At 46.2% G+C, this 14,582-nt stretch overlaps 1 protein-coding gene across 3 annotated transcripts; it reads left to right on the plus strand.

Annotated features, from left to right (window-relative positions):
- The first annotated feature begins 2 nt into the window (after positions 1–2).
- pdcd11 (programmed cell death 11) lies at positions 3–12,411 on the plus strand. Of its 3 annotated transcripts, none has more exons than XM_040186543.2 (36): positions 3–145; positions 642–768; positions 950–1,090; positions 1,188–1,352; positions 1,490–1,651; positions 1,739–1,850; positions 2,033–2,208; positions 2,842–2,943; positions 3,084–3,296; positions 3,583–3,707; positions 3,802–3,862; positions 4,318–4,464; positions 4,581–4,832; positions 4,987–5,109; positions 5,189–5,383; positions 5,515–5,685; positions 5,792–6,005; positions 6,091–6,237; positions 6,386–6,498; positions 6,692–7,191; positions 7,340–7,402; positions 7,503–7,599; positions 7,741–7,830; positions 7,974–8,076; positions 8,200–8,377; positions 8,680–8,736; positions 8,847–8,969; positions 9,109–9,231; positions 9,424–9,619; positions 9,857–9,979; positions 10,091–10,237; positions 10,348–10,598; positions 10,973–11,141; positions 11,224–11,377; positions 11,552–11,717; positions 11,939–12,411. In XM_040186543.2, exons 2-36 carry the CDS (start codon positions 667–669, stop codon positions 12,108–12,110), a joined length of 5,433 nt encoding a protein of 1,810 aa, XP_040042477.2. In that variant the 5' UTR covers positions 3–145; positions 642–666; the 3' UTR covers positions 12,111–12,411. The 3 variants fall into 3 exon arrangements, with proteins under 3 accessions (XP_040042477.2, XP_040042480.2, XP_040042479.2); XM_040186546.2 differs by having other exon boundaries at positions 10,094–10,237; XM_040186545.2 differs by having other exon boundaries at positions 135–311.
- The last annotated feature ends 2,171 nt before the right edge of the window (positions 12,412–14,582 follow it).

Here is a 14,582-nt window from a genome sequence, read left to right on the forward strand (position 1 = left end):
GTCACTCAATGGCAGCGTCTAAAACGGCCACTGAATGGCTGATAGTGGTGTCAATCGCATTTTCCTGCCTGCGATTGGAGAAATAAGGCACGCCCATTTGCGTTTTACTTCCGGGTTGTGGTCATGGCGTGTTCCTGAACAACATGTGAGTTTTACCGGAGATTTAACGGAATGAAGCAATTCGCGAGAAACACCAAAATAACCCATTTGTATTACATTCAGATTGAAATCAGATTATCTCTGTCTAAATAGCCATTTTATTTGCTGGCAATCATGCTTGATGTTTAGCCCCACTGCTAAAACACGTGAAGGTAGCTAATGTTGTCTTGTGCATGTTGAGCCGGAGCGGTAACTTCATGTGCAGCACTGTTGCCTCTGATTGTAATGGACTTGCTTTTGTTTTTGGTTTGATATATCTAGTTGTGCTAGAGAGCCAAGCTGCTGTCTGTGGTTCTCATGGTGATCATTTGTGTATAAATGTCAGTAATATAAGAAAGTAAGAAAAACATGGCTGAGTTGCATGCAATGCACAAACTGGGTCTAATTATCCATTTGTCTCTTCAGCATAGGGCAACTTGTTCTATATGATCAGCTCAGATTGTCTGTTTTAATACGATGGAAACGTCTCTGGTTCTTCTTAGTTTTAGATTTGAAACGACATCAAACATGGCATCAATGGAGGAAGACTTCCCTCGAGGAGGACCAGCGAAGAAGCTCACCGAGAGTAAAACCAAGGTGGAGCGGACAGAAGTGGACAACTTATTCCAGGTAGAGGTCTAATCTTTTCCATCATCGTATCTATACTACTGTAAAAATCCTAAGGATTATCACACAATGTCCTTTCTCACACACACAAATATGGCTTATATTTTCTATACCTACTCTTAGTTAGGAGGTACGGATAAAATGACCTTGGGCATGTGAACGATGCTTTGCTCTTCTCACGCAGTCGAACGAACAAGCCGAAACTAAGAAAAGAAAAGGGGCTGGCAAAGATGCCGACCAGAAGTTCAAGAAGCCAAAGACGGGCACAGGCGATCATCTGACGCTGAATGCAGAAGCAAAGTGTGTGGAAATTCTACACATCAAGGTAATCCATTTGTTGACCCACATACTGGCGTGTGTGGCTTGGGAGTATCTGTCGGTATCTAGGTTTAATGTTTTGTGCGGTTTTTTTGTATCCCCAGAATTTGCAGGAGGGTACCCTGTTACTGGGCTGTGTGAAGGAGGTAACGGACTTTGAGGTGACCGTCGGTCTGCCCTGCGGCATGGAGGGCTTCCTCAGCATCATGAACATCTGCGACTCCTACACCAAGCTGCTCAACGAGCAATTGGATTCAGACGATACAGAGGTGGGATTTGTCTGATTGTCACTTACATTAGACAAACGAGTATACCTTGACAGTCACATTCGTGTCCTACGGTTTACTCATTCCCCAGGATATTTTTTAAATATTTAAGAGATGTATCTTGTCTTTTTACTTCACAGGAGATCTGCTCTCTACAACATCTCTTCTACCCTGGCATGGTGTTACGGTGTGTCCTTGCCAAGTTGGATGTAAGGAAAGAAGGCTCTCTTAGCATCCAGCTGTCAATCAATCCAAAGCTGGTCAACAAGGCTCTCTCCTCCAGCTCCCTGAAAGCTGGCATGGTGAGTTAATAGTGGTCTTCAGTTAAACATTTGGTCGAAAAATGTAAATCCAACAGTTTACTGTAATGTTATTCTGTGAAAACTCAGGCCTTGAGTGGATGTGTGGAGAGTGTGGAGGATCATGGCTGCATAGTTGACATTGGCGTCAGTGGAACCAAAGCCTTCCTGCCTAAGAAAGCGCAGGAAAACATCCCGGAAGGTATGACGCAGCATTTCATCGCCTGTCATTTGCCTGTCATGTCAAAATAATCAGAGTCGATTGCAGACGCAGAGCAGGACAATTAGTTGTGTCCTGGTTTTCGGCATTACAGTCATAAAGTAACACGTTTGAAAGAATTGTAAGCACATGGCTCAAGCCTTAGCGTGTTCTCATGTCTCCAGAGCTGAAAGTGGGTCAGTATTTGACTTTTCAAGTGGAAGGAGTGAAAAACGACGGGCGCGTGGTCCACCTTTCAGTCCGGCCTCCGACCGCCGTCCGGGCCTGTGCTGAATCCCAGCAGGGCTGGAACCTCACCAACCTGCTGCCCGGCCTTCTGGTCCAAGCTACCATCAAAAAGGTGAAGATGATGCTTTTATTTTGGTAACGGGTACATAGTCTCCCCAAGGATGAGGGAAAATCATTGGCAGCCTTGAATTTGTGAAGTCAATGATCTGCGCTCAGGGGGGAACTAGGCAGATATGGTGTAGTTCTCTATACTTGCTGCAACAACAAATCGATAAAATTACATTATTGAAAAAGTTGGCAGCAATTTTCATTATCGATTTGTTGTGTTGCGCAATTATTACGCCCCTCAATGCGTCGTGGAGATGTTTGAGTATAATAAAAGAAGTTGAGCGCTGAGTGTGAGGATTTGTGAGTGTTTGATGAGAGCAGCGGTCCCCAACCGTTTTTGCCCGGCTTCATGAAAGACAATATTTTGCAGACCGGTCTTCAAGGGTCGGCGCATAAACACGACAAAATATCGCTGTGCACGGCAAAACAACACTTTGGTGTCAAGAGGGACAAGCGTGTGGAATCGAGAGAGAATCTGGTCCTTTTTCAAAATAAAATGTTCAGATTGGTACAAAAAAAAAAATCTCTTTGCAGTTGGAATAGTATAACTACTGTCTACTTCCAACCTGATGGAGTCACTATCACGACAGTAGTAGCCTTGTTTCATATAATTAACGTCTCCATGTTGGTATTGCAGGTGACCAAACATGGTCTGATCCTGCAGTTCCTGTCCTCTTTTACTGGCCAGGTGGACGTTCTCCACATGGAGCCAGAGCAGAGCTACACTGAAGGAAATGAGGTAAAACTGATCCGTCCAGGTTTTCAACTCTCTGTCAAGTTGCTCCATTTTACCAGCTAACCGATTTCCATGTGTTTTTATTTTATTACACACGTGTAAACCCGGTAGGCTAACCCCTGTGTTTGCAACCACCCACGCAGGTGCGAGCCTGTGTGCTGTATGTGGAGCCGTCCACCCGTCTGTTGGGCCTGAGCCTGCGCAGCTACCTCGTCCAGCCCGGGGCCAGACTCGAGCACGCTCCGGCCCGAGGCGAACGCATTGGCGAGGTGGTGAAGGACTGCAAGGTGGTTGCAATGCACCACATGTCTGGAGCCATGGTGGTACTGCCGGACAAAACTTTGACCTTTGCACATGTGAGTCGCGGAGAGGTTTAAATTTTTTCACAGTCTTAAAGTAACGGCCCGGTCAGTGGTTTTTCAGAAAAGTCTTAGTAAAGGGCGTGAACCGGATGATCTGTTTAACCACGAGTGTTGGCGAGTTTACCAGCGGCGTCTAGCATCACGATGAGATGGGTTGACAAAGTGACATGTGCCGTTGTTAAAGCCTGCTCTGACTATTGGGACGAGCAAATGATCTTTGTGAATATTCTGCAGACTCCTCAGCATTGGGGTAATAACTTGCATGCATCTATCTTGACAGAGGAACCACCTGAAGGAGCCCAATGAGCCTCCCACTGACAACCGAGTGCTGGCAAAGACTACGCACACCTGCAGGATTCTGAGCTTCAGCCCCATGGACCAGATTTATTTCGTTAGTGTGCGCAAGTATGTAGCTCCTCATTTATGTGTGTTATTTCACAGTACCGGACTTTGCTGTTCTAATGTGATTCATTGACCATCACCCCCTCTTTGATTTCAGGAGTGTGGTTGAAAGGCGTTTTCATCGCTATCATGATATTCAGGCCGGTCAGCTTGTAGAGGTAAGAATAAAGCGTGTTTACGTCAAAGAAAGAGTTTGACATATTGATAACTACTTTTGTTTGCTTTCTTGTAGCGAGTTGGAAGTTGAGCTCGCTTTTGTACCAGTTTGTTAAATATGAAACTAATACCTGTAGCCATTTAGCTTAGCATACAGGCAAGAAAAAGGGGCAAAAAGCTAAGCTGGCTCTATACCAATGTGACGGAACAAGAAGACCCGCACCTCAAAGACTCACATTACATTACCTGTCTATCTAACCTCAATTGGACAGACAACACTTAATACTTAAAGCAGCAAAAATCTTTCTATTGATGGTTATTGGAACTCCGATTGAACGGCTTAAAGTGGAGATGTTGAAAGCCGTAACATGTGGCAGCTGGATACGGTGAACTACCCTCCCCAACAATTATATCCTTAGTGCAGCTCAATTTCTGTATTCGTCTGTTTTCCTCCAAGGGGACCGTGTCGGTCCTGATTGAGCACGGCATGGTGGTGCACCTGTCCAGCCACATTAAAGGCCTGGTGCCCCGGACTCACCTGTCCGACATCCTCCTCAAGAACCCAGAGAGGAAGTACGTGCCGGGCATGAAGATCAAATGCCGGGTCAGTCAAATTCCTTTTTTGTTTCTCTTTTTTTAAGGACTAAAATGCGCCCGAGAACAAGCTGTGCGTAGCAGAGTCTCATCCATTTTATATTTTGTTTGAATATTCTCCTCCAGGTGCTGTCAGTAGATGCAGAGAAGAAGAATCTTTACCTGAGCAGAAAGAAGGCTCTGGTTGAAAGCTCCCTGCCATTGTTCCTCAGCTACGCCGACGCCCGTCCGGGCCTCGTGTCCCACGGCTACGTTGTCTCCGTCAAGGACTTTGGCTGCATTGTTCGTTTCTACAACGACGTCAGGGGTCTGGTGCCGCTCAACGAGCTCAGCTCTCAGCCAATCATCAATCCTGAGGAGATGTTCTATGTGGGGCAGGTGAGGAGATCCGGCGGCGTGGGCACAGATTGTCAAATCTGTTTTTATTTATGTCGTTGTTCCAGATGTTTGGGAACCTGCAATAACGAGACTTTGTGTTGCATTTGGCATCTGACAAGTTGTTTCTTTGTTTTTTTTTACGTCGGCCGTCCAGGTGTTAAAGGCTAAAGTTCTTCAGTGTAACCCAGACAAGGCAAAGCTGGTGCTGTCGTTTAAGGCCGCGGAGGGAGACGCGGAGGAAGTTGCTAATCCCCAATTTGACTGTGAAGTGGGGCAAGTAAGTGTCTCTTGTTTCGTTTTTCTTTAATGTGAATTTCTCAGTTTCAGAGCTCAACCTGTGTATTTGTGTGACGTAGAGGCTGGAGGCTAGAATACAGAAGAAGTCCGTCACCGGTCTGGAGGTGGCCATCCTCCCCGATGATATCCGAGCTGTAATACCCACAATGCACCTTTCTGATCACCTGTCAAACTGCCCACTGCTGTTGGAGAGCATGCAGGAGGGAGACACCATCTCCAACCTCATCTGCTTCAGCAAGAACAAACGGAATATTGTATCCTTTTGATAATAAAAAGTCTCTCGGTATTGTGTGTTTCTGATTGAAACTAAAGAGAAAACCTCAACCTGCTCGGAGTGATTCAGTCGGGAAGTTGTTGTTTTCCTTAGCTACTCCTCCTGTTAAAGGCGATCTCCAAGAAACCAACGGTGCGATGGTCGCTGGAGCAAGGAGTGTTTGCCAAGAACTTCTCTGAAGTCACTGTAGGAATGCAGCTGATTGGCTGGATCAAGAACCTCATGCCTTATGGGGTCTTCGTAGAGTTCCCATACGGCCTTGTTGGTCTTGCTCCCAAGTCTGTGAGTAAAGCGCTCTATGTTTACATGTTCTTGCTCTCTACTTCTAAGCCGTTCTGTCTTAATAGTTTGTCCTCTGCTTTTGCTTTTTACTTTTTTTCTTTCCCAGGCCATGACAGACAAGTTCATCAGCAACACAGCGATCGCCTTTCAACCGGGTCAAACGGTGATGGCGAAAGTGACCAACCTGGATGAGGAGAAACGGCGTTTCTTGGTCACGCTGAAGATTTCGGAGGTCATGTGTCCGGAGGGTGACGCCCAGACGAGACTCATTAACGGCCTGCAGGAGAGACGAGCTGTGGCTGAAACGTTAGCCGTGAGAGGTATGATTGCACGGCTCTGTAATTCTTCGATTTGAAGTTTGTCTTCGGTGTCTTAACGTCTCGTGGTCTCCGTCGTTGCTCTCAGAGGACAGTGACCTTCGCCAGCAGCTGGCTGCCCTGATTGTGGGTCAGAAGCTGAAGTTGACTGTGGACACCGTGGACAGCGGTGCCCGCTTTAAGTCTGACAATTTGGCCGGTGCCACCATAAAAGCCACCGAGGACCAGGTTATAGGTGAGTATTTAAAATCTGAATGTCCGATCTTGCCGAGTTGACTCATCTGTCATGCTGCAGTGTTACAAATAAATCTGTTAAATAAATGTTAAATGTATTTGTGTGAGCTGCTGTGTATAGAATTGTGTTTTGGCTTCCCTGTTTCCAGGTGTTGAATTGACCTCAGGTCAAAAGGTTACCGCGGTCGTCCTCCACGTTGACATCCTGTCAAGCTGTGTCCATGTGTCCATCCTACCCAAGCTGGTGGCAAAGAAGAAATCTGTGAGTATTTCTGCTGTCACTGCTGCTTTGGTGTTTTGTTGTTTAATAAAACTTGTTTCTCTGGAGCCGCCTGATATTACACAGAAATGTACTAAACTGTTTGGGCTGTCGGGGACACTCAGCTTCTTAATATAATCTTGCCGTTTTTGTCCTTTTTTTTTTTTTTTTTTTCTTTTCATTCATTTCCTTACAGTTGGCTGAAGGATCAAAGCACACGGCGACGGTGCAGCACATCGACCAAGACTTTGCCACCGTCTCACTGGGCGACACGGCACAGCTGACCGTCATCCAGACGAGCAGCCACCTCAACGAGGTTTTCCCGTCCGAGTCGGACAAGCTGAAGGCGGGAATGAGTCTGTCCGTCGAGGTCATAGAACCCAGGTGCCAGGAGCTGCAGGGCCTCGCCCTGGTGTCGTGGGTGTTCGGTTCGCCAAAAGAACACGTCAGCACCTTCAAACACTGGGCCAGCTCGAGGGGCCACCGCTTCGGGGATATCGTGCGGGGTAAAGTGCGCGCAGTGAAGCCCGCCTCCATACAGGTCACGCTGGAGGACGGAAGGACGGGCAGCGTGCACGTGTCTGAGGTGGTGGAGCTGGCGGAAGTGCGTCCGGGATCCTTCCCCACGTCCACAGTTCAAGTTGGGAGAGAGATCACCGCCAGGGTCATCGGAGGACGCGAGGTCTCCACTCACAGGTAACATGCTGAAGGGTGCACATCTGTAGTCGTAGGTTCCCTCTGCTTGCATCCCATTCTTGATCAAACAGCCAATGGGAAAGCGTCAAGTTGAATGTGATTTGTGTTTGTTTGTTTGATAGAATTGAACTTGAGTTTCTTATTCCAGATTCTTGCCCTTTTCCCATCCCAAATTTAAGTACAACATCCCTGAGCTCACACTCATACCAAGGTAATTGTAGTACAGCTCATTCAGCTTTGTTATCATATACTGCACAATAAACTGAATATTATGTTTATTTGTTTCTGTTTATTATTCTTAATCTCTCCAGCAAACTGGATGAGAACAAAGATTTCAAACCCGTTACACCCGAAGAGAAAATAAACGGCTATACGGTCGGGGAAGAAGTTACGTGCTTTGTATCAAAGGTGAGTCCAGAACATCATAGTGCCTTCCAGTAGCCTGCTTTATTTCCTCCATGTTCACCCCTATTTTCTTTTACAAATCAAAGCTAAATTGGAGTGAACGTGCAGGAGAGGTTTTCAGTGTGTTCATGCTTCTGCCTCCAGTTCAATCAAAAGAGGAAGACTTTGGAAGTCACCACAGATCCTTGTGTTACAATGACAGTGGACCTGCTGGGCATGATCACAGACCCAAAAGTAAGTGTTTCATGTGCGTGTTGAATAGAATGCGTTGGCACCGTTTGTAGCAGTCAAACGTTATTGTTAAATTTGATGACAAAAGATCACATGAACCTTAATTTCATCTTAAAACAGCTGTGATTGTCAACTCTTATTTTCAGTATTCAAGCCACCCGGAGAAACTGTACAAGATTGGCCAAGCCGTCCTTGCCAAAGTGGTAGAAGTGAACTCCGACCCTATAAGTTGCACGCTGTCACTCACAGGTTTCTGAAATGCATGAATTACTTCCCAGCGTCGTGTTTCACATGGCTATCGCCCATTTGTTATCTCGTTTTCCGATTTGCCACACAGACCACAGTTAATCAGATTCTGTACTTCTTTTGAAGGTGTCCATCAGCTGGAGAAAGGCAGCGTAACTTTGGGAGTGGTCACCAATATTCACCCACAATTTGGCGTCCAGGTGAAACTTCCCTTTGGTAACATGGGAACAGTTGCTGTGACGGACCTGAGCGACGCCTACAGGCCAACTCCATTTGACGCGTACAGCAAGGATAAACTGCTGAGGTCAGGAGATGCAGCAGCAACCTTTGGCTGACATGTTCTTCAAATGTGCTGCACATGGACAGTTAGAATGATTAGTTATCAGAAGAGCTTTTCCCCTGTGATGTTTCATTTCAGTTACTTTCTGAGTTTCGTCACTTTGTAACAGTTTGCATCATTATTGTCTTTCTCTTTATGGTTGTAAATGCTGTTTTTTGACTTTGCCCTGAATACATTCATGGTCACCTTCAGGGACACATTATCAACGATCACTTGCTATCGTTAGACCCCATTTGGATTAAATATTTTTGCCTCTTTTGCTTTAGGTGTTTCCTCCTCGGTAACGAAAATGGCAAGTGGCAGTTATCTCTACGTCCATCAAGGTAAGAGCGAGTTCAGTTGGATTTTTCAGTTGTTTATCGAACTCCGACACGCATCTCATGAAAACATCTGGCTAACATCGCAACTTTACTACTTCTTTTTTTTTTTTAAGGTTGTACCCCCAGCAGAGCAAGCCAGTGAAGGACCTAGAGGTTTTGTCTGTAGACCACCTGAAAGAAGGCAAGACCATCAGAGGCTACGTCAAGTCTGTGGGACAGCATGGGGTCTTCATCAGGTGATTGTACTTTAGCTTTAACTTCCTTTTGGCCTCAGACAGACATCACAATCGTATTGAACTCCGTGGACCCGAACCTGATCTAATGTGGAACATATATTTTCTTTCTTATTCCATTTTTTTTTTTTTTACCTTCCAGGTTGTCGACGAGCATCACTGGAAGAGCCCAACTCCAGCAGTGCACCAAGTACTTGGTCAAAGACGACACGGTCCTCTCTAAGCACCTGCCTCTCAACACCTTGCTCACTACCAAGATCTGCAGGTAAGAAGACTGCCCCGGGTTTCAGAACCAAAGGAACGAGTCGCTAGAACCGACCTCAGTAGTCCGTTTGGGCACAGTGGATGGATGGAACAGCGTAGAGCTGATTCACGTCCCGCACGCTTTAGATTAACAGCCGTTTATAGACATGCCGCTGTCTTCACGTCCAACGCTCGATTCTCTTCTTGTCCTCAGTATTGACCAAGAGGAGGGGTTGGTCCACCTCTCTCTGCTCCCGGAGGACACGGGGAAGCCAGACGTCCTTCCAGAGACTCTCGGCCTGCAGCTGCGTCCTGCGGGAGAGGAGAAGAAGAAGAATACGAAGACGACGTCTGTCTCTAAGGCGGCGACGACGAAGAAGAAGAAGCGCGCAGCGTCTGAGAGTGTGCAGGTAACAAACTCGCTCCGTTTGCTCACGTTAACATTTCCTTCCATGCTGCTTTTTATTAAGTAAGTTGGAGGTTTTATCCTACCAAGCAGTAAACGCATGGTAGGAGACCAATCATGGATCAATGCTGTATCCAGTTATCAATTTTTAGCTTTTGAGTAGGACTGTAATAAAATGGAAACAGCCAAGCTCGATGGTCACTGATGCCCGTGTCTCTTTACTGTGGTTTTAATTTGTTAGAAGCAATTGGAGTCCCCGATCACAAAGAAAGCAAAGACCGATGACAATGACAGCGGAGTAGAGGTGTACTTCCGAGAAGAGGAGGACAAGAGCGACAAAGAGCCGAAGTCGAATTCTGTGAAAGTAAGCAAATACAGCTGACTTCTCAGTATCCTTTACATCCACATGAATCCCCATAGATTTGGAACTGGGATGTCGTTATTCGGAAACCTGAAAAATGACCGCTTTCTTCAGAAGGTGACGCCGAGCGCAGCCGTTCCATCCAGACTGCAGGTGGCAGCAGGTTTCTCCTGGGACGCTCATCTGAGCTCCTTGAAGCCGGCCTCCGCGGCACAGGAGGGCGACTCCAGCGACGGGGAGGACCAGGACCACAGCAACAAGGTGAGCTGACCGCGAATCCAAGTCTATTCGAGGAGTTCCACTCCCCTTTGCATCTATGCTTGTGCTACCATCAAACTCAACGTCCTTCCCGTCCATCTGGTCTCTGCCAGCCACAGAAAAGATCTCGCCACGAGCTTCAGCAAGAGAAGAAGGCAGCAGAGAAGGCCCTGGTACAGCGGGAGACTGAGCTGATGGATCCCAGCCTGCGGCCTCAGGACGCCGCCGCCTTTGAGCGCCTGATCCTCGGTTCACCCAACAGCTCGCTGCTCTGGCTGCAGTATATGGCTCACCATCTGCAGGCCACCCAGATCGAGCAGGCCCGCGCTGTGGCCGAGAGGGCCCTGAAGACCATCTCCTTTAGGTGATTGCTTTACATATTTATTCGTTTTTAACTGTGAACCATTAACGTAAAACCATTTTTTTATTTATTTAAATCATCCCATATGAATAGTAATTGTATCTGCTCTGGTGGGGGGGAGTGGTGTGTGTGTCCACATCTGTTACTATAGGCTGGCTTTATTCTTTTTTTTATTTTTTATTAGCACAATTCAAGCAATACAAAATAAACAATATAGAAATAATGAATATCACTGTGCAGGAAGAAGCAAAAAGCCAACTCTGCTTATTTGAAGCTTCCACCTAATATAGTTTTAGAATATTTTACATAATAACAAACCTAAGACGAAATATGCATGTTTAACTGACTCCCTCTCTATGAAACCTGCATCCGTCCAGGGAGGAGCAGGAGAAGCTGAACGTGTGGGTGGCCCTGCTGAACCTGGAGAACATGTACGGCTCGGAGGAGAGCCTGAAGGTGGTGTTTGAGCGCGCGCAGCAGTTCTGCGAGCCCATGCCTGTGTACCAGCAGCTGGCTGACATCTACGCAAAGTCCAACAAGACCAAGGTACCATCGACTGGGTGTATTTTTTCAAGACGGTTCTGTAGACGGTTCCGTGCGTTTAATCCTCTCTGTCACGTTTGTCCAGGAGGCCGAGGGCCTGTACAAGACGATGGTGAAGCGTTTCCGTCAGAATAAGGCCGTGTGGCTGAGCTACGGGACCTTCCTGCTGCAGCAGGGCCAGAGCGACGGCGCCACTGTTCTCCTGCAGAGGGCGCTGAAGAGTCTGCCCACCAAAGAGAGTAAGACCCCGTGTTCTCACAAAACCATTCGATCGAAGTTGTTGTATTGTACAGCCACCCACCTTTTTTGACCCTGCGTCAAAGTGCAGCGTATGGGACCGTCCAGATTCTGCCGTCCCGGCCGTGTTTCTCCACCGGTTCCAACCGTTTGTGTGCCGTCCTGCTTCCTCTCAGGCGTAGATGTGGTCGCCAAGTTTGCTCAGCTGGAGTTCCGTTACGGTGATCCAGAGAAAGGTCGCACCATGTTCGACAAAGTCCTGACGAGCTACCCGAAACGCACGGACCTGTGGTCCGTTTTCCTCGACCTCATGTTCAAACATGGCTCACAGAAGGAAGTCCGGTGAGTCATGGCCCCTGACTTTGCTCCCCGAGTCCCCGCTGTCACTTTTAACTCTTTTTGATTGATTCCTCGTATATATTTTAATATAAAGGATTCTGTTCTCGCTACATGTAAGCTAATGAGCCTTAGCCGTTACATGACAACATGATGTGTAAAGGCCAGTCTTATGATCAAATATGAAGAATGCCGTTTGGTGTTTTACAACTACTCGTCTCCTGCAGGGCGCTGTTTGATCGTGTGATCGCCCTGAGTGTCTCAGTGAAAAAGATCAAGTTCTTCTTCAAGCGCTATCTGGAGTACGAGAAGAAGCACGGCACCCCGCAGACCATCCAGGCAGTCAAGGAGAAGGCCGTGGAGTTTGTGGAAGCGAGAGGCAACGAGGCTGCCAACTGATGACCAAATACACACTATGATTCACACATTGAGTGTGCGCGCGGACTACAGGTTGCTGAACCCGGTCTGAGTCACGCAGCTGTTTGCAAACAAGCTTGTAACTCCAGATTCTCATCAAGGTTCCTTCTCAAAATGATCAACTCCTTAGCTTGTAATTAAGTCATTTTTTACGGTAAGTGAGTTGGAACAATCTGCAATTTGACATTTCCTCATAGTATGTCTTTTTATGAGAACAAGCTTTGCAGATGATCATTCATGTACTAACATTTTTTAATAAAACATTTGTGGGAGCATGATCTAATAACCTGTCTGGCCTTTCAATAAATGCAACTCCATTACAATACATTACGTGACCTTTTATTTAAAAGCAACAAATACAAAATAACTAATATATATATATATATATATATAATTAATTAGGGACATGTTTACATACAGGCAAGACTACTTTTCTATCAGTCTCTTTCTAAAAGGAAAGCACACGGGACACAATCTGTAACGACATCGTCTACTTATCTTGCCATGGTTGTAATCCCGCCGGTCTTGGTTCCCGCTGGACGTCGAGGCTGACCTCTGACTGCTGGAGCATTTCCTCTACATCGGCAGTACTGAAGATGCATGTGTGGCACGGGGTTATAGGGTGGCTGACGTGGTTTGTGCTGGCTGTATTGGTAACACCCCTGAGATATTAGAGGTGTCCATACTGATCCTGATGTCCTTCTCCATGCCTGTAGTGTTGTTGGTCTCGTGATTTTTTTTTTTTTGGTGAACAGTCCAATTATGAATGTAGAACTACTATCTTTACTTTTCTCTTTTAACGAGATCATCCACCTGCTCCTTAACCGATCTGACCAAATCATTTTGGTGCCGTCAAGATCTGATTCCCATGAAGGCATGTTGCTCAAAGGTCATCTGCAGGGCAGCCACTTGGATCACTGTCAACGTATCTTGTGGGATGTCTTTAAGATGACCACTGCTCGTCATCTGTAGTGTATTTAATATGTGTGTGTGCGCGTTGTCCGTGAGGAGAGTCCTCTCTCTCAGCTCGCTCAAACCTCCTCCGGATCCAACGGCCCCTCGGCACCCTGGGGGGCGTCTGTGTGCAGCCGGAGGATGGGTTTGTTACACGTGGGGCACACGCTGCGGATCTCCAGCCACTTAAGCAGGCACCTGACAGGACAAATTCGCTAACAGTTTAGCTTAAAAACTACAGCGGCGACGTTATCAGCAGGAACTACTTTATGGACTAAAAGGAAGCTATCGTTGTGCTGGTTTAAAACATGAGGCTTTTTCACGGTTTTCTGCCATGTTTTATAATTAACATTGGATAAGGAGGAAAGAGGAAAGGAGGAAAGAACATTTCAAAGTCAATTTGTAAAACTAATATAGGAAAAAAGCGGTTTACTGAAATATTAGTTTAGCAGGTTTTTGCAGATATAGCTACATAAATTCGATGGATCGTTATTGGTGAAAATGGGCTGTTGTCAGATCATGAAAAAAGGGTTTAAGGAATAGTTATTTTAGGGTATATCTGTACATGAACTATTGATGGCAGTATTACCATAAAGCTACTGTCGCGAACCAGTGAGCTCGTTGGAAACTGGTAGTCTGGCTGAGAGCTTCAACCCTCTAAAGCTAATTATCTAATACGTTTTATCTCGGCTGGACAACATCCACGGAGTGGCGAGTCTGCCCACAGAAACGTCACTGAGGTTGTTGCCAGACTCACTTCTTGTGAAATGCATGTGAGCACGGGCACACTCCAAGTTCATCTCTGGTCCGGAATTCCTCCAGACAGCACAGGTTTGCTGCAGGAACAAAGAATGAAGATTCACGCATTGTTTGAAAAATCAAAATTGCCCTCAAATCGTATAACAAACAAACTTTAGAAAGCACTATTCTTAGAACACCCTGCTGCTACCTGCCCACGTGGTCCGGCTCCTGCAGCTAGTAGTGATGGGGAGTTCGGATCTTTTTACCGACTCGGTTCTTTGAATCTCGTTCAGTAAAATGAATGAATCGTTCTTCGAGTCATTTGTTGACCGGGGGGGGCTTTGATTCAGAGGGCAGCTAAGGACATGCGTGAAGTCAAGGTCGCGTATAAATGGCTGAGATGAGAACAACATCTGCAACTTCAGTTGGTTACAGGGAGATATGGCTTCATGTCATCACACACACACACTGACCGCTGCTGTGACTTCATGTAGCCAATTCTTGTGCAAAAACACATGGTGCACTTATGCGTAACACATGCACATATTTATACACTGTGCTCTTTAGTGTATATAATTTATTTCTTTTTACTCTATTTTTTGTTATTTTGTTTTATTTTTTACATCTGTAGCTTTGTGGAAGGAGGACATAGCAAATCTGTTGATGCCACTTTAACTGTAATTCATCACTTTGTCACTTGTCACTTTGTTACTTGTCTGTTACTTGTTCGTTATTATGCTTAATATTTTTCTTTTTAAC

The sequence above is a fragment of the Gasterosteus aculeatus genome, chromosome 9, assembly GCF_964276395.1.
Source record: "Gasterosteus aculeatus chromosome 9, fGasAcu3.hap1.1, whole genome shotgun sequence".
NCBI lineage: Eukaryota > Metazoa > Chordata > Actinopteri > Perciformes > Gasterosteidae > Gasterosteus > Gasterosteus aculeatus.

What these genes read in the sequence shown, in the direction of transcription:
- pdcd11 (XM_040186543.2), top strand. Translation starts at nt 667, where the DNA reads ATGGCATCAATGGAGGAAGACTTCCCTCGAGGAGGACCAGCGAAGAAG. An exon ending in GCATGATCACAGACCCAAAA is followed by an intron (nt 7,831 to 7,973) that starts GTAAGTGTTTCA and finishes TCTTATTTTCAG; the next exon opens with TATTCAAGCCACCCGGAGAA. An exon ending in CAGCGTCTGAGAGTGTGCAG is followed by an intron (nt 9,620 to 9,856) that starts GTAACAAACTCG and finishes TTAATTTGTTAG; the next exon opens with AAGCAATTGGAGTCCCCGAT.